This window comes from Aedes albopictus, chromosome 1 (assembly GCF_035046485.1).
Source record: "Aedes albopictus strain Foshan chromosome 1, AalbF5, whole genome shotgun sequence".
In the NCBI taxonomy this organism is placed as follows: domain Eukaryota; kingdom Metazoa; phylum Arthropoda; class Insecta; order Diptera; family Culicidae; genus Aedes; species Aedes albopictus.
In genome coordinates this window covers 237,843,863-237,866,764 of record NC_085136.1, presented here as the reverse complement: position 1 = coordinate 237,866,764, position 22,902 = coordinate 237,843,863, and the positions used below count along the sequence as shown (strand labels likewise).

Genomic DNA, 22,902 nt, shown 5'->3' with positions numbered 1-22,902 from the left:
CACCCGGCCTCCGTCTAGGAAGACTTCGGTACCTTGAACTTAACGGGTTCTGCTGCTGCCACAGCAGCCATTAGCATGGTTCAAAAAATCGTTTTTGCTCCACATCGCTCATTCGATTCGTAACCAAATGCTAAGCCTTCTTTCAAAAATTGAGTAGATTTGGTTGAGTACACAAGCCCTTCAAAGTGTGTATTAGGCCGTCCCTATTTTTGCAAATCGATTGTTTTAGCTAAAAAAAACATCATGCCAAAATTTGAAGTCCGTATCTCAAAGCTAAGTAGTCCCTCACGGGTGCTGTTATTCAACTACAGTCAAACCTCCATGAGTCGATATTGAAGGGACCATCGACTCATGGAAATATCGAGAAGTGGAACATACACGGTGTTCAATAAGTTCGGATACACAGTAAAATTGAATTTATTCCCCATCTATAATTCAGTTTTGCAAAGCGAATGTATTAATTGAAAGCTCACATAATACTGATCAAATACAGTATATGTTTTAAAATAAACTGTCCTTTATCCTTTTGTAATAATTGCAAATGTGTCTCAAGTTCCTTTTGGCCGGCACGCACGTCTGTCATTGGTATTTCGTCTAGCTTTTTTTGAGTAATTGTGTTAAGTTGAATCAAATTAGGTTGTTGTCCTCAGCATTAGTGGTAGCAACTATGGCCATACGAAATAATCTATAAGATTCAGATTGGGTGAAAAACGGACTCATTTTATTTTGATCTTTAAAATTGCTAAAATTGCCGCTGTACCTGGTTTAATGATTTTTGTTTTGTCAAAAAGCAAGGCTGCGTTATATCTCAGTTTAATCCATAGTTATCTTTTCCAAAACTTGATTATATCCCTATTGTGGCAAATTTGAACCAAAATTGGCTTTATATAATGTTTTTATGCCTTTTTCATAGATTTAAGCACATTTTGATTAAACTTGCAAATTTATCACCATATCATCACTGAAATAGCAGTGTAAAGGTTTTGTCTATTAATTTAGTTATTTTAATATAGTATAGTGAGATGTAAACTCAAAAGTCAACGTTTTAGACTTCTGTAGCTTGAGCAACTTATCGAAAATTATTCCAGCGTGCCGGAGCTAACAAACTTTAGATACATTTAAGGCTTATAAAAAACAGTAGAAAAAAATTTCATTCAAAACCATATGCTATATTTGATCAGTGTTATATGACCTTTAAATAAATACATTTGCTTTGAAAATCTGAATTACAGATATAAAATTAATTGAAGTTATATGGTGTATCCGAACTTATTGAACACCCTGTAAATGCTTTGGAGAGCTGTTTGAGGGGACCATCATAGTAACCCAGAAAATATTTTCCAGTATGGACAAATTTACCTCCATGAGTCGATATCAAGTCAAGAAACATCGACTCATGGAGGTTAGAGTGGGACATCGTTTATATGGAAAAATGAAAAATTCAATGGTATCCCACCAGATCAAAACTTTGTTGATCCCTTTTCAGTATCCAAATAAGTGTGCAAAATTTGGGCACAATCGGTTATGTCTACGTTTTGCGCATCGCGTTTGAAGCTTGCATTTTACATGAGAAAACACACTTTTTTGCATTTCTCTCATGACAAGCTCGTTTTTTTTCTAAAACCATGTAACCGATAAAGTAAAAACATAGCCTAGGGTGTCCTGAAAAACTTTGTCGAAGACCACGAACTGATCTGATGCTTATGAAAAAAGTTATAGCGTTGACATTGCTTGCCGAAACAGCATGATTTTGTTGCTATTGTTATTCCTTTACATGTTAAAACATAAACACATGCATGTGGTTCGTTGGGTACAAATATTTTCACAAGCATCGGATCGCTTTGCGGTCTTCATCAAAGTTTTTCAGAACATCCTAGGCTATTATTTTACAGTATCGGTTGAAAAGTTTCAGACAAACTTTTTCAACTTATGACAAATACACAAAAAAGTATGTTTTCCCATACAAAATCCCATACAAATTTCAATTGCCATGCGCAAAGTGTAGACGCAACCGATCGTGCTCAAATTTTGCACTGATATCCAGGACCTGAAACGGAACCAAAAAAGCTTTGATCTGAGAAAACGGTTCCGATGGCCCACGCTAATGGAGGTACGACTGTAGTTATGTTTCTTGGGATTATGATCATTTTTTGAGATCCCGGAGGAAACTTGCCATATTTTGTCCGATAAATCAAAAACGAAAAGAGATATCGGAATTCTGAGCACATTTATAGTCCTTTAGGGTTCTTAAATCACCGATTCTAGTAGAATATATATTTTTTTCGAATCCTTAACATTCCCAACTTTTGCAAAAATAGGGACGGCCTAGTGTGTACGGGAATTACTATGGAAAAACGACGTTTTTCATACAATTAACCGTAGTATTTCTCCAAGTGCCCTAGAGTGTTAGTTGATCCATGGTACTCTTAGGCTACTGTATTAGCTACAATTTTACCGAAGACCACATTCAAATCGGGCGCCTCATTAATTAGTTATCAATTTCTGATATGATCCGAGAGTGTATCTTTAAATATAAACAGTAGCATAAAAATCACTTCAAAGCTAATGAATCCTGTGTAATCGATGATGAAAGGGATGAATGTTTGGCTCGAGTAATTTGCATAATACGGATAAATAAAAGTTTTCATCATTAGTCTGATGTTGTACCAATCAAAGAGAGGAATAATGCAATGTTATAACACTTTGGCAAATGAGTCAACTACAGCACTCCATTCATCTTCTTCTGTGCCGAAAACATGCCCCGGATTAAACAAGGAGTGGTCCAAAATTTATCTTCAGCCGCAACTTTCCAATCTGGCACAAAAGCCTTCCATACAGTTCCCTCAGCGCTGCATCGAATGAAAAAAAATCCTTATTGCCTCCGGTCAAAAATAAAATTTCCAGTCATGCTGCTTTTCTTCCTCTGATTTGCTGTTCATAACCATAATACAGTCAACGGTTGTAGTTTATTGGCAATCGTTATGGTTTTGAGATCATACGTAATGTTGTTTCATGACATCACGGTGATTGCAACTAATTTGATTAGCCCAAATTTTTACTGGGTTATATGACTCGCACCCGTGTTTTATCCACTTCATCTGTTAATTCCCATTAACTCACCTTGGTGGTATCCTCCGCCTTGAACGTGACAATCAGCTTGCTCTCGCTCTCGCGAGAATCGTACGTCGCCACGGTGTGCTTGTTCAGCACAATGTTTTCCTCGTCGGTGCTGTTGACGCTCAGGATCGGAGCAGAAGTGATGTAGATGATGGCCTTACCGGCCACATTATAGATGGCATCGTCCATCTCCGGTTCCTCTGTGGGTCCCGCCGGAGTGGTACTAGTGGCGCTTTCGTCCGGCTTGGCTTCCCGTTTGTACAGTCTGTGATGAGGTTCATCCCAGCGGCTGGCCAAAATGCCGAGCACCTTGCGCTCGCCGTAGTTGGCGGTTGAGTCGCGATAGAGGGCTGCCAGTTCGACGTCTTGCTGAGTCGGAGACCCTACCAGGTTGATTATCTGCGTGCAGGAAAGGAGAAGATTGTTTGAATTCACAGTGTAGTTATGGGGGTATGAAGGATGCTATAATTGTAGTAAAGACATTAGTGGCGGCATCAATTTTTATAACAAAGCCAAGGCGCCATCTATATTTCAGTTGTATTCTGGCCATAATGCCATAACACAGAAAATATAAATAGCTGACTATTTTTATTAAACTGTGCAAGGCCTTTGAGTCAGATTTGCTTAAATTAAAATTAAAGGAGATGTAAAAATGAGCATAACAAATCAAGTAGCAAATAAAATTTCATCCCTGTTCAAAATGAACAAACGCTTTTTATTTTTTTTTTTTTTTTTTGATTGATTGATTTGTCTTTATTACAGAGACTTTCAGCCCTTGGCTTGTTCGTCTCTGTTATTTTTTTTTTTTGAAATTCACGTAATATTTTGATACACTTAACTTCATTTAAAACTCTTGCATGAATTTCTTTTGGATTCCATTTTAGAATACCAGATAAATGAGCAGAAGGAATACCTGTTGAATGCTCGCTCATGGTAAAATTATGGTGAATCGAGCTAGGAAAAGAATGAAATTTTCATGGAAATTTTTTATGGTGATTCATGCTGAAACCCTTTTCATAACAAAATCTAGATGTAACTTATTCCGGCAAGAGCTGTAAAATATCGCGGAAATATCTTTGGGTCATTTGCTTATTTCACTGCCCCTGCACGGTCAGAAAATTCACTCATTTTTGAGCTAAAGTGGGACAACTCAAAAATAAGTGAAGTGCAATCCAGCGATAGCGCTTACCAAAGCACGAAAATCTTATCAGTTTAAGCACAGAAAACAGACGTCTATCTTCGCTTTCTGCCTTGTGTAAACCTTTCTAACGGTCATATCGGAGTATGTGGTTATGCTCCCGTTGCGCGGCGCTAGCGTCACATCACTTACATTGTTGTGTTGTCATATTTGTTTCCAGTGCTCCCCGTTTTTGGCCGTTTGGCGCTCGTGTCGTGCCCAGCAACTCCTATCCCTACCTCCTCGCAGTACCGGCCGGAAACTATGAGCAAACTTAGGGAAGATCGGGTAACCAACCCCGGTGGGAACTTTGGTCGTAGGCTGACAGGGAAGGAGGGTTGCTTCGGTAAACCTGAGCGTCTGTTCTCCAGGAGGAGCGGCTCACAACAGCGTCTGATCCCCATGTTAGGGGCGGCTGATCTACGTCCGAGTGCTAGGGAAGGACTCTAAGCTCAACTGTGCACTATGGGCCTCCGGAAAGTAGGGGGTTGGTGTCAGCCCTACGAGCCAGCCGTAAAAAAAACCATTGTAGCGGAAAATCAGCATCATAATAATACGAATCGAGACCAACGGCAACGATTCCAGCGAACAAAAAGGACTTGCGATTGGAAACTCGGTACGTGGAACTACCGATCTCTCAACTTCATTGGGAGCACCCGCATACTCGCCAATCTACTGAAGGACCGCGGGTTCGGCATCGTAGCGCTGCAGGAGATGTGTTGGAAGGATCCATGGTGCGAACGTTTAGAGGTAAGCCACAGAGAACAGACGTCCAAGCTCATGTAGTGCAGTTGTGTAAAGCATTGCAACGGTTGTTTTGAAATAACTGGGAATGTGACCATTACGCGGCGCATTCAAATTTCGAATCGGGGTACAAATTTGCCGTTGTTTTACCTTTTGGCGCTAGTGTCACCAAGTGTGCACCCTAGTATAGTTCCACTAAGAGAATGTGTTGGTTTTACTTGGAAAACATTAATTGAATTCTTGTTCAATTTGTTTCTTATTGAAAATAGTTAAACTAATTATAAATGGGTTGCTCAAATTTTGTTGCTTGATTAGTGAAATAATCATAAACATCTTGTTATTTAAGCAAATACAGCTCAGAATCTGAGTAGGAAAATTTAAAGGTGCGCTAGTGTAATATTTCTTCAGAAAGCGCCATCATGGTGTCGAAACAAGTTTTCAAGTGGGAAAGTCACCGTCGATGTCGCTAATGAGCTTGTTTTTTCTATACACAAGATTTTCAAGCAATTTTGTTCGAGCATGTTCGTCTGTTCTCTGTGGGTAAGCATACCATCTACCAGAGCTGCGGCAACACATGCGAGCTGGGAACAGCTAGCTTTCATAGTGATGGGTGATATGCAGAGGCGCGTGATCGGTTGGTGGCCGATCGACGAAAGAATGTGCAGGTTGAGGATCAAAGGCCGATTCTTCAACTTCAGCATAATAAACGTGCACAGCCCACACTCCGGAAGTACTGATGATACAAGGACGCATTTTACGCGCAGCTCGAACGCGAGTACGATCGCTGCCCAAGCCACGACGTCAAGATCATCATAGGTGATTTGAACGCTCAGGTAGGCCAGGAGGAAGAATTCAGACCGACGATTGGTAAGTTCAGCGCCCACCAGCAGACGAACGAAAACGGCTTACGACTCATTGATTTCGCCACCTCCAAAAATATGGCCATACGTAGCACCTTTTTCCAACACACCTGCAGCACAGAGAACAGACGTCTATCTTCGCTTTCTGCCTTGTGTAAAACTTTGTAACGGTCATTTCAAAGTATGTGGTTATGCTCCCGTTGCGCGGCGCTAGCGTCCCACCATTTACATTGTTGTGTTGTCATATTTGTTTCCAGTGCTCGCCGTTTTTGGCCGTTTGGCGCTCGTGTCGCTTTGTGGGTTAGTGTATTTTAACGATGAACACTGCCATCGTGGGGTCAAATAGACTTTATATGTGGGGCAGTCTCCGTTGGTGGCGTTGAGGTACACTTAAATCATTTACACACGATTTCGACGTATTTTTGTTCGAGCTTAAATGTCTGTTCTCTGTGCCTGCAGATCACCACTGCAGACAGAATCTCAAATCGACCACGTTCTGATTGACAGACGGCACTTCGCCGACATTATCGACGTCAGGACCTATCGTGGCGCCAACATCGACTCCGACCACTATCTGGTGATGGTCAAACTGCGCCCAAAACTCTCCGTCATCAACAATGTACGGTACCGGCGACCGCCACGGTACAACCTAGAGCGACTGAAGCAACCGGATGTCGCCTAAGCATACGCGCAGAATCTCGAAGCCGCGTTGCCAGACGAGAGCGAGCTCGATGAGGACTTCTGGACTGCTGGAGTACAGTGAAAGCAGCCATCAACGACGCAGCCGGGAGCACCATCGGATACGTGGAATGGAATCGACGAAACGAATGGTTCGACGAAGAGTGCAGAGCAGATTTGGAGGAAAAGAACGCAGCGCGGGCGGTAATGCTACAGCAAGGGACCCGACAGAACATGGAACGTTACAAACAGAAGCGGAAACCGAAGACCCGTTTCTTTCGGCAGAAAAAGTGCCGCCTGGAAGAAGCGGAGTGCGAAGAAATGGAACTTCCAAGAAACATGGAAGTTCTACCCGAAGCGGGGTGCGTTCCGCAACGGCTTCGTGCCACGAGCCAAAATATGCAGGAATAAGGACGGAGGCCTTTTAACGGACGGACGTGAGATGATCGAAAGGTGGAAGCAGCACTTCGATCAGCACCTGAATGGCGTGGCGAACGTAGGCACGGGAGACCACGGCAATGGAGGAAACGATGACACCAGTGCAGCGGAGGACTGAAATGAACCAACTCCCACGCTGAGGGAAGTTAAGGATGCCATTCACCAGCTCAAAACCAACAAAGCAGCGGGTAAGTATGGTATCGCAGCTGAACTTATCAAGATGGGCCCAGAAAAGTCGGCCACCTGTCTGCATCGTCAGATAGTCAGGATCTGGGAAACCGAACAGCTACCGGAGGAGTGGAAGGAAGGGGTAATCTGCCCCATTCACAAGATAGGCGACCATTTAGAATGTGAGAACTTCAGGGCGATCACAATTTTGAATGCTGCCTACAAAGTGCTATCCACGATCATATTCCGTCGTCTGTCACCTAAAACGAATGAGTTCGTGGGAAGTTATCAAGCCGGCTTCATCGACGGCCGGTCGACAACGGACCAGATCTTTACCGTACGGCAAATCCTCCATAAATGCCGCGTATACCAGGTCCCAACGCATCACCTGTTCATCGACTTCAAAAAGGCATACGACCGTATCGACCGTGCAGAGCTATGGAGAATCATGGACGAAAACGGCTTTCCAGGGAAGCTGTCTAGACTGATTAAAGCAACGATGGACGGTGTGCAAAACTGCGTAAGGGTTTCGGGTGAACACAATTAAAATAACTAAACCATATACCTAGATGCGAGGGCAATTGCAGGAAGTTCAAACATTCTCTAGGTTTGTAGCTTCAGATTCTAGTTTCAAAGAAGGGTTTCCATATCAATCAGTCAATAATATTAGTTTTGCATCCACTATCTGGGTCATAATGACCTTAATGAGCAACTTGGGTTAAATTATTGCAACTTTGTGCAGTTTTGAAGATCTCAATCAATAGGAACGCTTTTTTTTCATCTTTCAAGCCATTTCTCTGTCAACCTACCTCGGCATTGACATTGTAATCGAGCGGATTAGAGCTCAGCTCCTCCTGGGCACTGTACACGTATTCGTGCTTCTCGATTATCCTCCGGAAGCTGGGGAAATTATCATCATTCAACTGAGACGTTCCGTTCCGCAGGAAAACCACCACCGCTGCCGCATTCGAGTACAAATCCCGCAAAAACTTATCGTCGAGCCCTTCCAGAGCAGACACTTGGACGCCCTTCAAATCACTCACTCCCCAGAACAAAAACGGGCCACTGTAGTGAGCCAGCGCTGACCCTAGTACCGACCCCAACAGAATAACCGCACCGAAACCGAACTTGACCATGGCGTTATTTTGTTGTCGCGCTGGAAACGATATTTTCTCAAATCGGAACAACACTTGAAACTCTATTAATCTCCGAGACCGTTCGACCAGACGACCGAGCTGTATGGTGAAAATTCTGCTTCAGCGACAGAAACGGGTCGATATTTCGATCATCGCTTGTTGGCCCGGTGGGCGCATGCTCCACTACGAAAAGAGTTCGACGGGATATGGTTGTTTCGCTCATACCAGCGGATTGTTTTCAAACCGGTAGCACGTGGAGTGATTGTTTGCGAACAGCTGTTTGCACTGGGTGGGAGGAGGAGGAGTTGGGAGGTTGAGTCGCGAGACATGAAGACGCTAAACTTCAATCGAATTTAATTAAGCATCTATTGAGAGTGGGCAATACTGAGAATGAATTGAGCCAAAAATAGTTGTGTCTACTGATCAAAGATATTGCTTTGTGTGCCGTTACATATTGAAACACTCGAACTAGCTGCATAGTTGTCCCATCCCGAGCAGAGGAGAAAAACTCAATAACAGCATATTTTGATATGGAGATCAAAAAGTGATATTTGTTTGTTTGAGATAAGAGGTAAAAGTACTGAAAACAATATCTCAATTTTACTCCTGGAACATCATCATCATAGCACATTTAGCTCTTGGTAAGATCTAACCAATAGCAGTGAGCTATTTGATTGATCTTCAAATATCTTATTTTGCTATTGGTTCGATGGTTCAAGAACATTTTTTTGTTATTATTTTCAATACTTTTACCTCTTATCTCAAACAAACCAATATCACATTTTGATCGTCAGTACTTGAACTCTGCCCGGGATGTTCTATGGAAATGCCACACACGGAAGTATATACCAATGTTAAGTTTATACAAATTCTTTATTTTCTCTAGGTGAATCTTTCTCATTGGGAAAGAACCTGTATCTCAGCTGTATTCAATAAGCCCTTTCTGTTATTTTTTTTAGATTCAGCATTTTTTTTTTATTCGTATACTGTCTGGCAGGCACGAAGATATTTTATGTCCAAAGAAGACAAAATCGTTTTATTTACTTAACGTGCTTAATCTGATCGAATCGGATCCAGACATCCTCAGCATGGACTTGATAAAAACCTGCACGTTAGTTTGTCTTGTAGACGTAAATGCAACAGCTATCTTGACGAACCTTCTAGAACGGCTTCTTCGCATAGTTGTTCCATGTTGAACAATTCTTAATTGGGTTTTAAGTTTTGAAAAATGCATTGGTTTTTTGATTTTATGTAAAATAGCACCTTTTTCTCAGCCTCCATGATTTTTTTCAGATTTTTAGAACTTTATTTTTGTACCTAAAATCAATTTGTAATTGTAATGTGTATGAAAAACAGCTAAAAAGATGAAAAATTCGAAATTTCCCGACTAGAAAATTATATCAAGTTTGTATCATATTTTGTTATGATGTTATAATATTTTTCTCTAACTTATTATGTTATAAACTAGCTGCAGGATGATGTTAAAATAACTAAAATTGTAACGAAAAGTACACTGGTCTCATCAAGATTATATCCTATTTTGTTATAATCATATCAAAATTATAACAAAATGTGATATGAATTTTAGCCTCTGGATTACTGGTTTCTATCATAATTTGATATAATTTTGTTACATTATTTCCCAAATGTCGAAGATTCAAAACTGAATTATAATACAATGAGTTATGAAACAACATTTATAACATAATGTGATATAATTGAGTTATAGTATTTTGAAAACACCAAGGATGTTGAACATGATTATATCACAGTGAGTTATAAATATCATGATTTGTTAGGATTATGTTATATTTTTGTTACAATTTTCTAGTCGGGTTCCCCGATGAAATATTTTAAAAGTTTCTGCATATGATTATATAGCATGAATTCTCGTATTTTGTGAAAAGAAACCCGATGTACATTTAAGTTTTTTAATCTTTTCGTTCAAACATGGCGTGTGGTGCTGAAGAACCATGCTGAATTTCATAATCGAAGAAAACAAAATATTTTCAGCACTCGAGGTGGTTGAATTTCTGTGGATTTTTTTATCGGACTTGTGAATGAGTCTGGAGAATTTCCTAATGAAATCTTTAGTGGAATTAAAGGTATAGCAGAGCGATTCCAAGCAACAGCATCAAAATTAAGGAAAATTTTTAATTCATGATTTTCTATTGAACTGAAACTTTGCACAGTTTTTCAGTTCCATCTAAATCGCCATTTTTCGATATCAAATTTTTATTTAGAGCCACGACTAACTTTTCAAAAGGGTGTATGTGAAAATGGTTCAAAAATATTCAAAAATATGCACAGCAAAAACGGATTGTTCGATTGTTATGAATTTTTCAGCAAAGTTAGATAGCTAAATGGTGATTTCTAAGAAAATATACACTGTGAAAAAAAATCTATTTTATCATTGAAAAACATCATTTTTGTCACAAAAACTCAAATATCTCAAAACCCTATCTTTTTACCAAGTTGAATTTTTAGGGAAAACGGTCCATTGTATTAGCAATCTACCATAAAAATTTGGTGATGGTAAACTAATAAACAAAAAAGTTATAACATTTCAAAAATTTCACAATTTTTACATTTAGTAAAAAAAATTTTTCTGTGTAAATTATTTCGGCCGGGAATCGCGATTTGATGCTGATTTTATTGTTCAGCAAAGTTAGATAACTAAATGGTGATTCCTAAGAAAATATACACTGTGAAAAAAATCTTTTTTAACATTAAAAAATATCATTTTTGTCACAAAAACTCAAATATCTCAAAACCCTATCTTTTTACCAACGTAATTTTTTAGAGAAAACGGTCCATTGTATTAGCAATCTACCATGAAAATAAACAAAAAAATTATGACAATTCAAACATTTCACAATTTTCACATTTAGTAATAATTTTTTTTAGTGTAAATTATTTCGGCCGGAAATTGAAGTTTGATGCTGATTTTATTGTTAATGGCCTTGCGTGAGTAAAACAAGTTGTTTTTATTATATATTATATATACATATAATATACTATGTACCGTAATGTTCCGATTTTATCACGCCCTCCGCGCATTAGTCGTTTATTCATTAATTTGCTGTTACATTTGAGGACAAGTGTTTTCCCTCTTCTTCAAGATGAATGTTGAAAGCGTGTTTTGCAACGTTAAAAATATTGAAATGGGTATAGATGTTGAAGAATATTACAGGGCATTTTTGAAAAGGGGCGTAATTAAATTGTTTAAACAGATGTCGCTGATGGCAATTTCTCAGTTGTTGTCGTTTTCGAACTTCCTGCGCCCTGCTTTACCGATGATATACAGATGGCTCGTTTGTCAAATTTTAGACGGCAGGACGTGCAAATGCGTAATTTTGTACACAATGTGGACATTTGGGCATAACCAGTCTCTTTCAGTTTATCTATGGTGCTTTCGGTGAGATTTCGTAACTCTTTTGAACATTTTTTTTCATCAAACGGTCTACAAGAGAGCGTTTAGTTGAAGACCTTTGAGAAAGCGACTGTTCATCTTGTTCGTTAGATTATAATAAACAAAATCACTTATTAATTTTAACTTACTTGGTGGCTGAAGAAAAAAAAAATACTATACAATTTTTAATATTCATAGCGGTAGTATTTTTTTGTTTTTTTCGTGAGCATTGTCAGGTATGTATACAGACAAACAAACGTAAAACTGGCGAAATTTTCATTGACCACGCCTTCAACGATCATCTTGAATCTTGGTTGTGGCTTTCATAACAAGAAGAGCGCCCATCGTTTTTCTTTGCGTTTGACGTTTCACACTAGCGCCTTCTGATGACGATATTGCACAACGCAGTGTTTCGTGAAACATTTCCACCAGGTGGTGATAGTGTGAACTGGGCGATGAATTTTCACTAAAATTGTTCTAGGCGTTTCGTCTGTTTGTCTGTGGTATGTACCTCTTATGCATTTGTTGTTGTTGAAGTTACTCGCATTCTTCCGATCATAAAGTCTGTTCTCTACACACTTAATTTTGATTACCGAGTTCGGTAATTTTTTGACGAGATTAAAACTGCTGAGCACCGAACTCGTTCAGCAAAAATGCATTGTTTACATTTTCCATACGATTTTGACAGTTGTTTTACTGAGCCTCAGTAAAATCGATTACCGAAACTACCGAGATCGTACTGCTGTTATAATCTCGTCAAAAAAGTACCGAACAGGCAATTCAGAAATAAGTGTGTAAGAGGGATTTTTTTTGCGGATAAACTAGACGTATACGCGTATAAAAAACTTTTATTATACAGCTTTTGTCTTAAAAATAAATTCAATTCCATTTTTCTTATAATCAACAGCTTTTCAACACTATCAAGGGATTTTTTCACCAGTCACGTACAATAAAAAGTATGACAATCTCAATATTTTTGATCACAACACTGGATCGCGTCTAAGTTTCAAATAGATACTATAGTAATTACGAATAATCAAACTAAAGTATCATGAAAACAACTTGTTTAATTCAGGCGGTAGCCTTTACAATAAAATCAGCATCAAAATATAATTCTCGAAATAATTTACACAGAAAAAAAATTTTTTTTGTTACTAAATGTAAAAATTGTGAAATGTTTGAAATGTCATAACTTTTTTGTTTATCAGTTTACCATCACCAAAATTTTATGGTTGATAGCTGATATAATGGGCCATTTCCCCTAAAAAATTGAAGTTGGTAAAAAGATAGGGTTTTGAGATATTTGAGTTTTTGTGACAAATATCATATTTTTTCAAAGTAGAAAAAGAAATTTTTTACAGTGTATATTTTCTAAGGAATCATCATTTAGTTATCTAACTTTGCTGAAAAATTTATAACAATCGAACAATCCGTTTTTGCTGTATAGCTTTTAGAATATTTTAGAACTATTTTCGCATACACCCTTTTGAAAAGTTAGTCGTGAGTGAATATGAAGGTTTAATATCAAAAAATGGCGATTTATATGAAATTGAAAAACTGTGCAAAGTTTCAGATATTTTTGAAATGGTCGCTCAGGATCGACTGACATGACTCCGTGGAATTCCTCAGTAGTCAAATTTAACTCTTTGAAAACGTGTTCCCAGCATTCTACGAAAAATTTCTTTAATTAGTATAAGTTACGTATGAACAAAAAATATGTATAATCAATTGGGTTTTTAAATTATGAAAAATGTATTATTATTATTATTATTATTATTGTCTTTATTAACGAGACTTTCAGCCCTTGGCTGGTTCGTCTCGTAACTGAAAAATGTATTAATTTTTTGATTTTATACGAAAGAGCACCTTTTTCTGAGCCACTATGATTTTTTTCAGATTCTTAGAACCTTATTTTGATACCTAAAATCAATTTCAAAGAGATTTTTTGAAATCACCTTTTCACAGCTGGGCAACTGTTTGACAGCTTCGCCCAGTACAAACTGCGACGAGGGGTGATTCGACAAATCGCTTCCATACAAACTTCAAATTGATTTTTTAATAGGTTCCCGGGCTCCAAAATTCATGAAAATTTGGATTTCAGCTCAGTTTGACATGCAGATTCAGAATATCGAATTATCTCGACATCGTTAAAGAGGCTAATTGAACATTTTATGGCAAAATTACCAGTAAAAATTCTGTCAGAAATTGCAGAACGTTTTTTGATAGACAAAAACCACTTGATGTTTAGGTAAATTTCGTGTCAATTGAATTCTCCAGCATGTTGCAAATTCTAATTACATTTCTAGATATTTTATTACTTACTACTGCCGACTAAATGGAGAGAAAATTTCAAACAAATGCATATGATAATTAATAACTAATTTTCTAACTAGCTCAAACTAATTAAAAATCCTCCAGGAACTTCATCCGAGAAATCCTCCGTGAAATCCATACAAGAATTCCTGCAAAATTTCACCCGAAAATCCCTCCTTAATTCCAAGAACTTCGTCTACGAAATCGATGGAGAAATCTTGGTTGGTTAGTTGCCTATGTCTTGGTCGACCACATAAAACTTGAGATTTCATCTGGGAGTTCCTCTAAGAATTTCATCTGGGATTCCTCCAGGAATTTATTTTATTGACTAAAAAACACAATTCATCCAGGAGTTTTATTTGAGGGTTCTTCCAGAAATTCTATTTTAAGAATTCCTCCAGGAACTTCGTTCAAGAAATTCTTCAGGAATTCCATTCGAGTTTTCCGTAACTAATTCGATATTGTTCCAAAAATTCCGCCCACAATCTTTTCCACATCCAGAGATTGTTCCAGGATCCAAAAATACTCTGGGAAATCCTGGAGGGTTCTCGGGAAGAACTACTGTAAGATTTTTTGAAGGAACTACTGGGGATTCTTGGAAGAAACTCCCGGTGGAATCTCGAAAGGTACTCCTGGAAAAATCTCGGAAGGAACTCCTAGAGAATCCCCGGAAGAACCTCCTGGGAGTCTTACAAAAGGAATCCTTGGTGTATTCCTGGAGGGAACTCCTGAAGGACTCTCTGATGGAACTCCTGGAGGGTTCCCAGAAGGAGTTCCTGGAAGATTCTCGGAAGGAACTCCAGGTGGATTTATGGAAGCGACTGTGATGGAATGTAGCTTAAAAATGGCTTTTTCAGTCTCGACAAAATTCGAATACTGCTATTTATTTTTCGTCCAACGTTTCGGTCGCATATAGTACCTTCATCAGGGACTCAATTATTACAGATTATTCGTACAATGTGTTCTCTTGAATTTTTTCGAGACTGAAAAAGCCATTTTCAAGTTAGATTTCTGGGAGAACACTTGGAGGATTCACGGAAAGAACTATTGCAGGCTTCTGGAAAGATCCGACATTCCAACTTTTTTTGTTGGAAGACGTTGCTTCATAAATGCCTTCAATAAATCCAGGAAAAACAATTGTATAAGTTCTAGAAGAATTCTTGCAGAAAGTAATTTTAGAAAAATGCTTGGACAAATTCCTGGAGAAATCATTTGATAAATCATTGGAAAATACTTTAAGTATGCAAATATTTATTTCACTTTTTGTCCCACCACTCTTTGGCTGGTCGAGGGGGAGGGATAACAATAATAAAGCATTTAATCTGAAAAATATTTAAAACTCATCGGATTCGTTAAAGAATTTTTAGCAAGACCCGATACTCGTTAAATATTTTTTAATCAGCCCCCCAAAATGGAATATTAAGCCAGATTTTTTTGTTGGTGTGGGGGGGGCGACGGAAAGTCAAAATTAAATTTTGTATCAGCCTTACAGGAAATCTTGTAGAATTTCCTGGAAAAATTCTTGGCCAAAGCAGCTAAGGGCTGAAAGTCTCTTTAATATAGACAAATCAATCAATCAATCTTGGACAAACTTATGGAAAAAATATTGGAAAAATTGCTGGAGGAAATTTTGAAAAAAATATTTAAGGAATTCTCGAAGAAATTCCTTGAAAAATTCTTGTAGGAAGGAGAACTTTCGAAGGAACTCCTGGAGAAATTCTTAGAGTGATTCCTGAGGGAGATTATGAAGTAAATTTTGTAGGATTTTTTCGAGGAATTCTTGGAAGAATTCCTTGAGGAATTCTCACAACAATTGTAGGAACAATTTCTGGAGGTTACTTACTTTACTTTCAGTCCTGGGCACCCACAGTAGTGCAGAGGGCCGAATTGAAATATTTCCATCCTGGACGATTACCAGACATCGCCTCTTGTAGGATTCCTGCTAGACTTCCTGAAGAAACTGTTGAAGGATTTTAAGAAAGAACTCCTGGAGGATTTCCTTAGGGAACTTCTGGTGGATTTTAAAAAGGATCCCGGAAGGATTTACGGGAGGAAGGAACTACAAAAGGATTTCTGGAAAGAACTCCTGGAAGGTACCTGAAAGCAACTCTAATAGGATTCCTGGAAGCAACTTCTGAAGGATGTCCGAAAGGAACTCCGGGAGGTTTCTCAAAAGGGTTTTTTTTTTTATTCCCGGAAGGAACTCCTAAGAGAATATTGGAAAGGACTCCTGAAGGCATCCAGGAAGGAAATTTAAGTTTTTTCATGTGAAAACCTTCCAAGTGGTCCTTCCTTAAACCCTGCTGGAAATCTTTCCTGGAATCATTCAGGGGCTCTTTCCGAGATTTATTTACAAATTTCACATCCTTGGATCGGCATCAGTAAAAAACCTTTTTTTTTGATCGGATACGAATTTGAAATCAGGATACAAAACCCTCTCTTGCAAACCCTTATAAAGTTGGCACAACATCAAATTAGCAGTATAAGAATGGGTTTTGCATGCAATGTTTGAACACTTATACCGCATTCAGTTCACCACTGGACTGCGCACTCAGTCTTCATAAGTGCGAATACATGCATAAAAATGCGCGCTTGCATCAAATCAATTTGATGCCTTCGGCGTACTATTTCTACGATCTATGTAGAATAAGTGCTCTGAAGACACCGAGTTGATTTGTTGCAATCATGTGCTTTTTTTTGCGATTTCACACTTGTGAAAACTAGTGCGATAGTCCAGTGGTGAACTAAATGCGCTATATAACAATTGGACAAATTATCGTTACTCGAACACATAAAAAAGTCTTTGTCAACGGAAGATAGTTACCATACATTTCCTCATAACTTTCAGATAAGCGGAAATTTTATCGATTACATTGCTTGACAAACCGAATGGTTTTTGTCGTTGTTTTGCGTGTTCAAGGGCCAACTCCTTTGCAAGCCAGTCCAGAATTTTACGTTTTCTAGTTTTATCGTTGCGGTAGTAATTAGAGTTGGCTGCTGTGAACAGAAAATATGCTTTCGACCTTTCAACTTATTACAAACCAGAACCACATTCGGCTTTGGCGTCGATAGTCTAAGCGTCAAATAGTCTAAGGTTTCCATCATGATTATTCTCATAGCATCATGCACTTTGAGATGTCGCAAGATTGATTTCGACACGTTGCGGTAAGGCGCGTCCATAAACTACGTAGACTCAATTTTGGCAATCTCAGATCCCTCCTTCCCATCGTACACTTTCGTCCATACAAAATTTTCTAAATTTGTATGGACCGCTGACTTTGGCCAGACCCCCCACGTCCCCCCTCCAAGTCTATGGAGTTTATGGACAGGTCCTAATACCTAAGGTAATGTTATCCTCGACCATTTCCTCACGGAGCATACAGGACATTTCTAACAATCAAAGAATCAAGACTCACTATGTTCTTTTATGTTTTGACAAATCGTGAAGTTCGAGGTATCACATTGGTATTAGTTCCCACAATCTTCCGGGGGACATCTGGGACATATCCGGTGTGGCGAGGTTGTTTCCAAGGGACCTTGGGAACCTAGAATAGCTATTTTCCTTCATATTTCGACATATCATCAAGTTTGAGGTGTCACACGGTTGTTTTGATCAACGTTGTGGAAATGCCCATTTTGACCACTTTCCATGGGGCATCCGGAATATTCCGGGTCTGGCCAAAACCACTCTACCCAAGTAACACAGAAAACATCTTTGGAAATCTCAATTTTGAAAGATGTTTTTTATGTGTAATATAAACGTCTTAGAATACATTTTGTGTTATTATCTAGCTGTAAATATGTTAGAAGATAACAAACAGTATCGAAAAATATCATTTTTGGTACCATGCATGAAAAACTTTTATATTACAATTAAACAACATAAGAATCTCGCACACGAAATAATTGTATCATGTTGCAACTCTACGAAGTGGAACAAGAAGAAGCAAACAATCTTTGTGGTGGACTAGGAAATTTATAGGATGCTGGTGCCAAAGGGTTATCTGTTTCACAGGTGGATAGACGGTGAGCGGTTCACGACTGCTTCTTTCAAGAACCAGTAGAGCTTTTTCCGAATGTACATATAATCAACCATATGCCGTATTTTGTTCTCTTGCAACCCGTGATCGCGTCTTGGTCAGACCACCGTCAATGTTCCGTTTAACATTGAACCTGGCCCTGTGAGATGAACTCTGGCTTCCCAAGCAGAGAAACTATATTAAAATCCGGCCAGCTAACGCAAACGTAAAACAGCAGCCTGAATCTAACTGGCCGCTCTAGCATATCAACGTTCGGAAGACAAATTTTAAACTGTGCTGCAGAAAAATTTGGTTAATCCTGGGTTTCAGGAATCAATCGATGTAAATCAATCGTACATTGCAAGCACTGCCGGCACTAATATCAGCTGCTCTTGATGGTTAAACACACTCCACCTCCGGTTGGCATTCAACCCTCCGGGATCCTGTCTCAGGAATCCGATATACTGCTTCGTATCGACCACCTAAAATCCTCCTAAATCCTGTAAACCTCCAATGGGCCACCGCGACCAACAGAAGACGCTTGTGAGATTATTATTGGCAATGTTTTGATATTTTGACAGCTGTTGGGCCGTTAAGAATATAGCTATAAATAAGTTATGTTTACGTTGTAGAGATGTACACAAAACAAAAATATAACTTATTTATAGTTCTGTTCAACAGAAGTGTTTTAGATGTATTACCATTGTAATTTCAACTTATTTAAATCCGAACACTGGAATTGTTGAACTATGTTTTGTGTATTTTACCCAGATTACAATACCGAACAAAAATATAGATACACAAATTAAAATTTGAAACAAATTGGATTATTTCCCTTGTTTTTTAAATGACATTATGAAAACTGTTTTTTTTTCAACTAGAAACTTTTCAATCTTACTTCAGTCGTAGCAAGTAGGGCACCGTACATAAATTACGTAACGTTTCAGGGAGGAGTCTTTCGTGGCGTTACAATCTATACAAAAAATTCTAGGTGTTCATACAAAAAGCGTTACAAGGGGGAGGGAGAAAGTCTGAAATGATCGATTTTGGCGTTACGTAATTTGTGTACCATGCCTATGAGCTATAACTTTGATAGAAATTCAAGTTGATCTCAACATTTTTGAAGGGCACTGTAAGCTACATGGAAGCTTGCATGGAAGAGCTGCCATATTGTTTTTCATGTAGATTAAGAAAAAGATGTCATCAAACCGCACCATATAATTGGTTCAAAATTTAAATTTCATTTCGTTTCAATGGCGGCTGAATTATGGATGAGTAAAAACAACTGTTTCACCATAAATCCGAAACCGCAAGAGGAACATCTCTACTGCTATTGACTGTTAACAATGTCGCGAATTATTGCCGTGAAGAATTTTTTACAAAACGTCATGTATGATCATTGCCATTTATCACTTAGATTTTTTTTTTCCAAATTGCAAGAGTATACTTCTACCATTATTTTGCTGTTTTGTTCTATTCATATTCGTTTGTCAAATAAAAGGTATCCATAGGTTGTGTTACCTACATATAGCACAAGTAGAACCTATGCATTTGCTATGTTATATAACAGTTGTGCATCAGTTATATAGCTTTGAAGTAGCTTAATTGAAACAAATATATATATAATTGTATTTTAAAAGTATTTTCCGAGTTGTTTTATTGACACATACCTTAATTTGAGCAAATCGATACATGAAAGTTGGATGGCATGCAATTATTAGTACTAAAAGTGTATTGGAAAACATCTTATACAACCAAAAAGATGTTTTATAAGCCGCCATTTTTTGCGCTGTTTTCAATATATAAGTGTTCAATATTGTGTTAATAATGCAAGAATAATACAACAGAGCTTGTACGAAAAGTGTATTTTAAACTATTATAGAACAAGATGTGTTACTTGGGTAAGGGGTCATGGGAACCTAACGGGAATGTTATCCTTCATGTTTCGACAAATCATGAAGTTTGAGGTGGCACACGACTGATTTTGACTATGTTTGAGAAATGACCACTTCTCTGAGGGCATCCGGAACATTCCGGGTATGGTCAGACCGGTCCCAAGTGGCCATAAGGGCCTAGAAGGACTATTTTCATTTATGTTTCAACAAATCATGCAGTTAGAGGTGTCTCACTGTTGATTTTGACAACGTTGTGGAAATGGTCACTTTTGTCACATCCCTGGGCACCCGGAACATTCCGGGTATGGCCAGGTCGTTCCCGAAAGGTCATAAGAGTTTTGAAGGACTATTTTCCTTCACGTTTTGACAAATCATGAAGTTTGAAGTTCGGCACGATTGATTTGGCCAACGTTGCGGAAATCGTCAATTCGGCCACTCTCCTGGGGACATCCGGAACATTTCGGGTGTGGCCAGAACCACTCTAAGGGGTTATGGGAGCCTAAAAGGACTATTATCCTTCATGTTTCGACAAATCATTAAGTTTGAGGTGTCACACGGCTGTTTTTGACTACGTTTGAGAAATGGCCACTTCCCTGAGGGCATCCGGAATATTCCAGCCAGACCGGTCCCAAGTGGCCATAAGGGCCTAGAAGGGCTATTTTCCTTTAGGTTTCAACAAATCATGAAGTTAGAGGTGTCGCATGGTTGATTTTGATAACATTGTGGAAATTAACACTTTTGTCACATCCCTGGGGACACCCTGAACATTCCAGGTATGGCCAGGCCGTTCCCGAGGGGTCTTAGGAAAATGGAAGGACTATTTTCCTTCATGTTTCAACAAATCATGAAGTTCGAGATGCCGCATGAATAATTCTGACAATGTTGCTAGAATGGCCACTTTGGCCACATCCATGGGGGACCCAGGACATGTCCGGTTCATGAGACTGCCTGGTTGTGTCATTTCAAGTCAATGGTGCCTTGCAGTTATATAGTTTATGTATTCTTGGCGTATAATATGTGCAAATTTCCAAAATAACTAAAGATTCAGAGTAAAATACATTAATGAGTCATTTTCCAGCCGGTCATGACCCCTACGGAATCTGGAATAACTCCGGAACGGATGGGTGAACCGGTTCCGCATGGTAGTCCTTGACAATTTGGACAAATCTGGAGCGAATGCAATTGACTTCAAAAAAATCGGTTGGGAAATACCTTTTTCATAGCTGATTCAAGATTCGAAAATCATCCGAAGTAGACGTTGGGTACATGAAGGTTAATAAAAATTTGGATTTCGGCTCAGTTTGTCATGCAGATTCAGAATATTGAAGTATCTCAACATCGCTAAAGAAGCCAATTAGAACTGCGAAGGTATTTATCAAAACGTATTTACTATTCTAACCATTGAAGCCATTCAATGTTTTAACCATTGGGTAGGTAGTTAATCGTTTAAGCATGTGTTGTCATAAGTTTGAAGAAATTCAATACTTTTATTTGGAATTAAAACTCTCGGGTTATAACAATATTTTCTTCTAGTTTTTCATTTTTTTGTGATAAAAACTCACTGTTTTCTGTAAACACGTTGTAAAGATTTTGCCGGAAGCAACACAGTGCAATAAAAATACTGCGGGCTTCTTAGTTATTACGTTTTAATTTATTTTTATTGTATTACAGGCAAAACAATAAGTTTAAGCGTTTTATTTAAACCACCTTTCCCACTATTGCCCACGAGGGTATCCACCTCCAAGTGATAGTAAAAAGTCTAATCTATCAACTACCGACTGAGCCATCTGCGCCATTTTGCGCCGGAAATAGTTACTTAAGGTGAAAGTATTTTAAGTTTATTTTAAGATATATTGACATAATACCTTCGGAAGAAATGTGTATTTTGACGTCCTGAACAAGTTTGTGGAAGGTCATAAAACTGTAGAATTTTATCTGTTAATGGCTAGTTTCCACTTCGTACGTACTGTGCAAAAAGATAGGACAAGTAATGGTCAAGTAATGATTCCGCTTCAAAATTACTTGTGCAGTTCGCAGATGGCAAGTAAGAAAAAAAGTGTAACACTCGTAACGCCTCCCGTGCGAATCAAATGGAGCTGTCACTTTTCCTTGCGGAAAAATAGTCCGCGCTATTATTCCGTAAGGAAAAGTGACGTTTCTCCCCATACTGGATCAGTTGTCAAAATTACTTGCGGAAAAAGGTGAAATTTTACTTGAGCGCTCTACTTGGCAACAAGAAACTAAGCTTAAGGATAAAAGTGTAACACTCATAACGCCTCCCGTGCGAATCAAATGGAGCGGTTACTTTTCCTTGCGGAAAAATTGTCCGCGCTACGGAACACTCATTCCGCGTTACGGAAAAGTAACGTTTCTCCCCATACTGGATCAGTTGTCAAAATTACTTGCGGAAAAAGAGGGAATTTTACTTAAAGCTACACTGAATAAACTATTTTTAGGGGTACTTCGCACAAAACGCTCCATATCTCGAAAACCGTAAGAGGTGGAGCTTTGACATGTTCTCTGATATTTTTCTCTTATTATGAGCTACAATCTTGCCAAAGTCGTCAAAACTCTAAATAATTTTTTTGAAAAAATAAAATTTTTATCTCACTTCTAGGGGGATTAATCATTATTTATATTTTATCAAAAGACGCCTTTTAACATTCAGAAAAACTTCGTAGAACACACCAAACCTCTAGAACCAACCTATAAAAGGTTATTTAATTTTGATGGCAAAATCATCGATTTCGAACACTGTGCATAGTAGCCGTCTCCATTCCACTCGGTCCATGGCTGTTTGTCTCCGCACTCTGCGAGGGGTCCGCAGTTCGTCCTTCACTTGATCGACCCACCTAGCTCGCTGCGCACCACGTCTTCTTGTACCGGTCGGATGACTCTCAAGAACCATTTTAGTCGGGATGCTATCCGACATATGTACTGATAAC

At 38.5% G+C, this 22,902-nt stretch overlaps 1 protein-coding gene across 1 annotated transcript; it reads right to left on the bottom strand.

The window, feature by feature from the left end:
* Window positions 1–3,120: 3,120 nt before the first annotated feature.
* Window positions 3,121–8,701, bottom strand: LOC109415419 (uncharacterized; the record flags this gene model as incomplete). The annotated part of the gene is given in 2 exon segments (XM_062848766.1): window positions 3,121–3,516; window positions 7,992–8,701. Coding segments are annotated over 2 exon segments (723 nt in total), but the record flags the coding sequence as incomplete, so codon positions are not given.
* Between the last annotated feature and the right edge of the window lie 14,201 nt (window positions 8,702–22,902).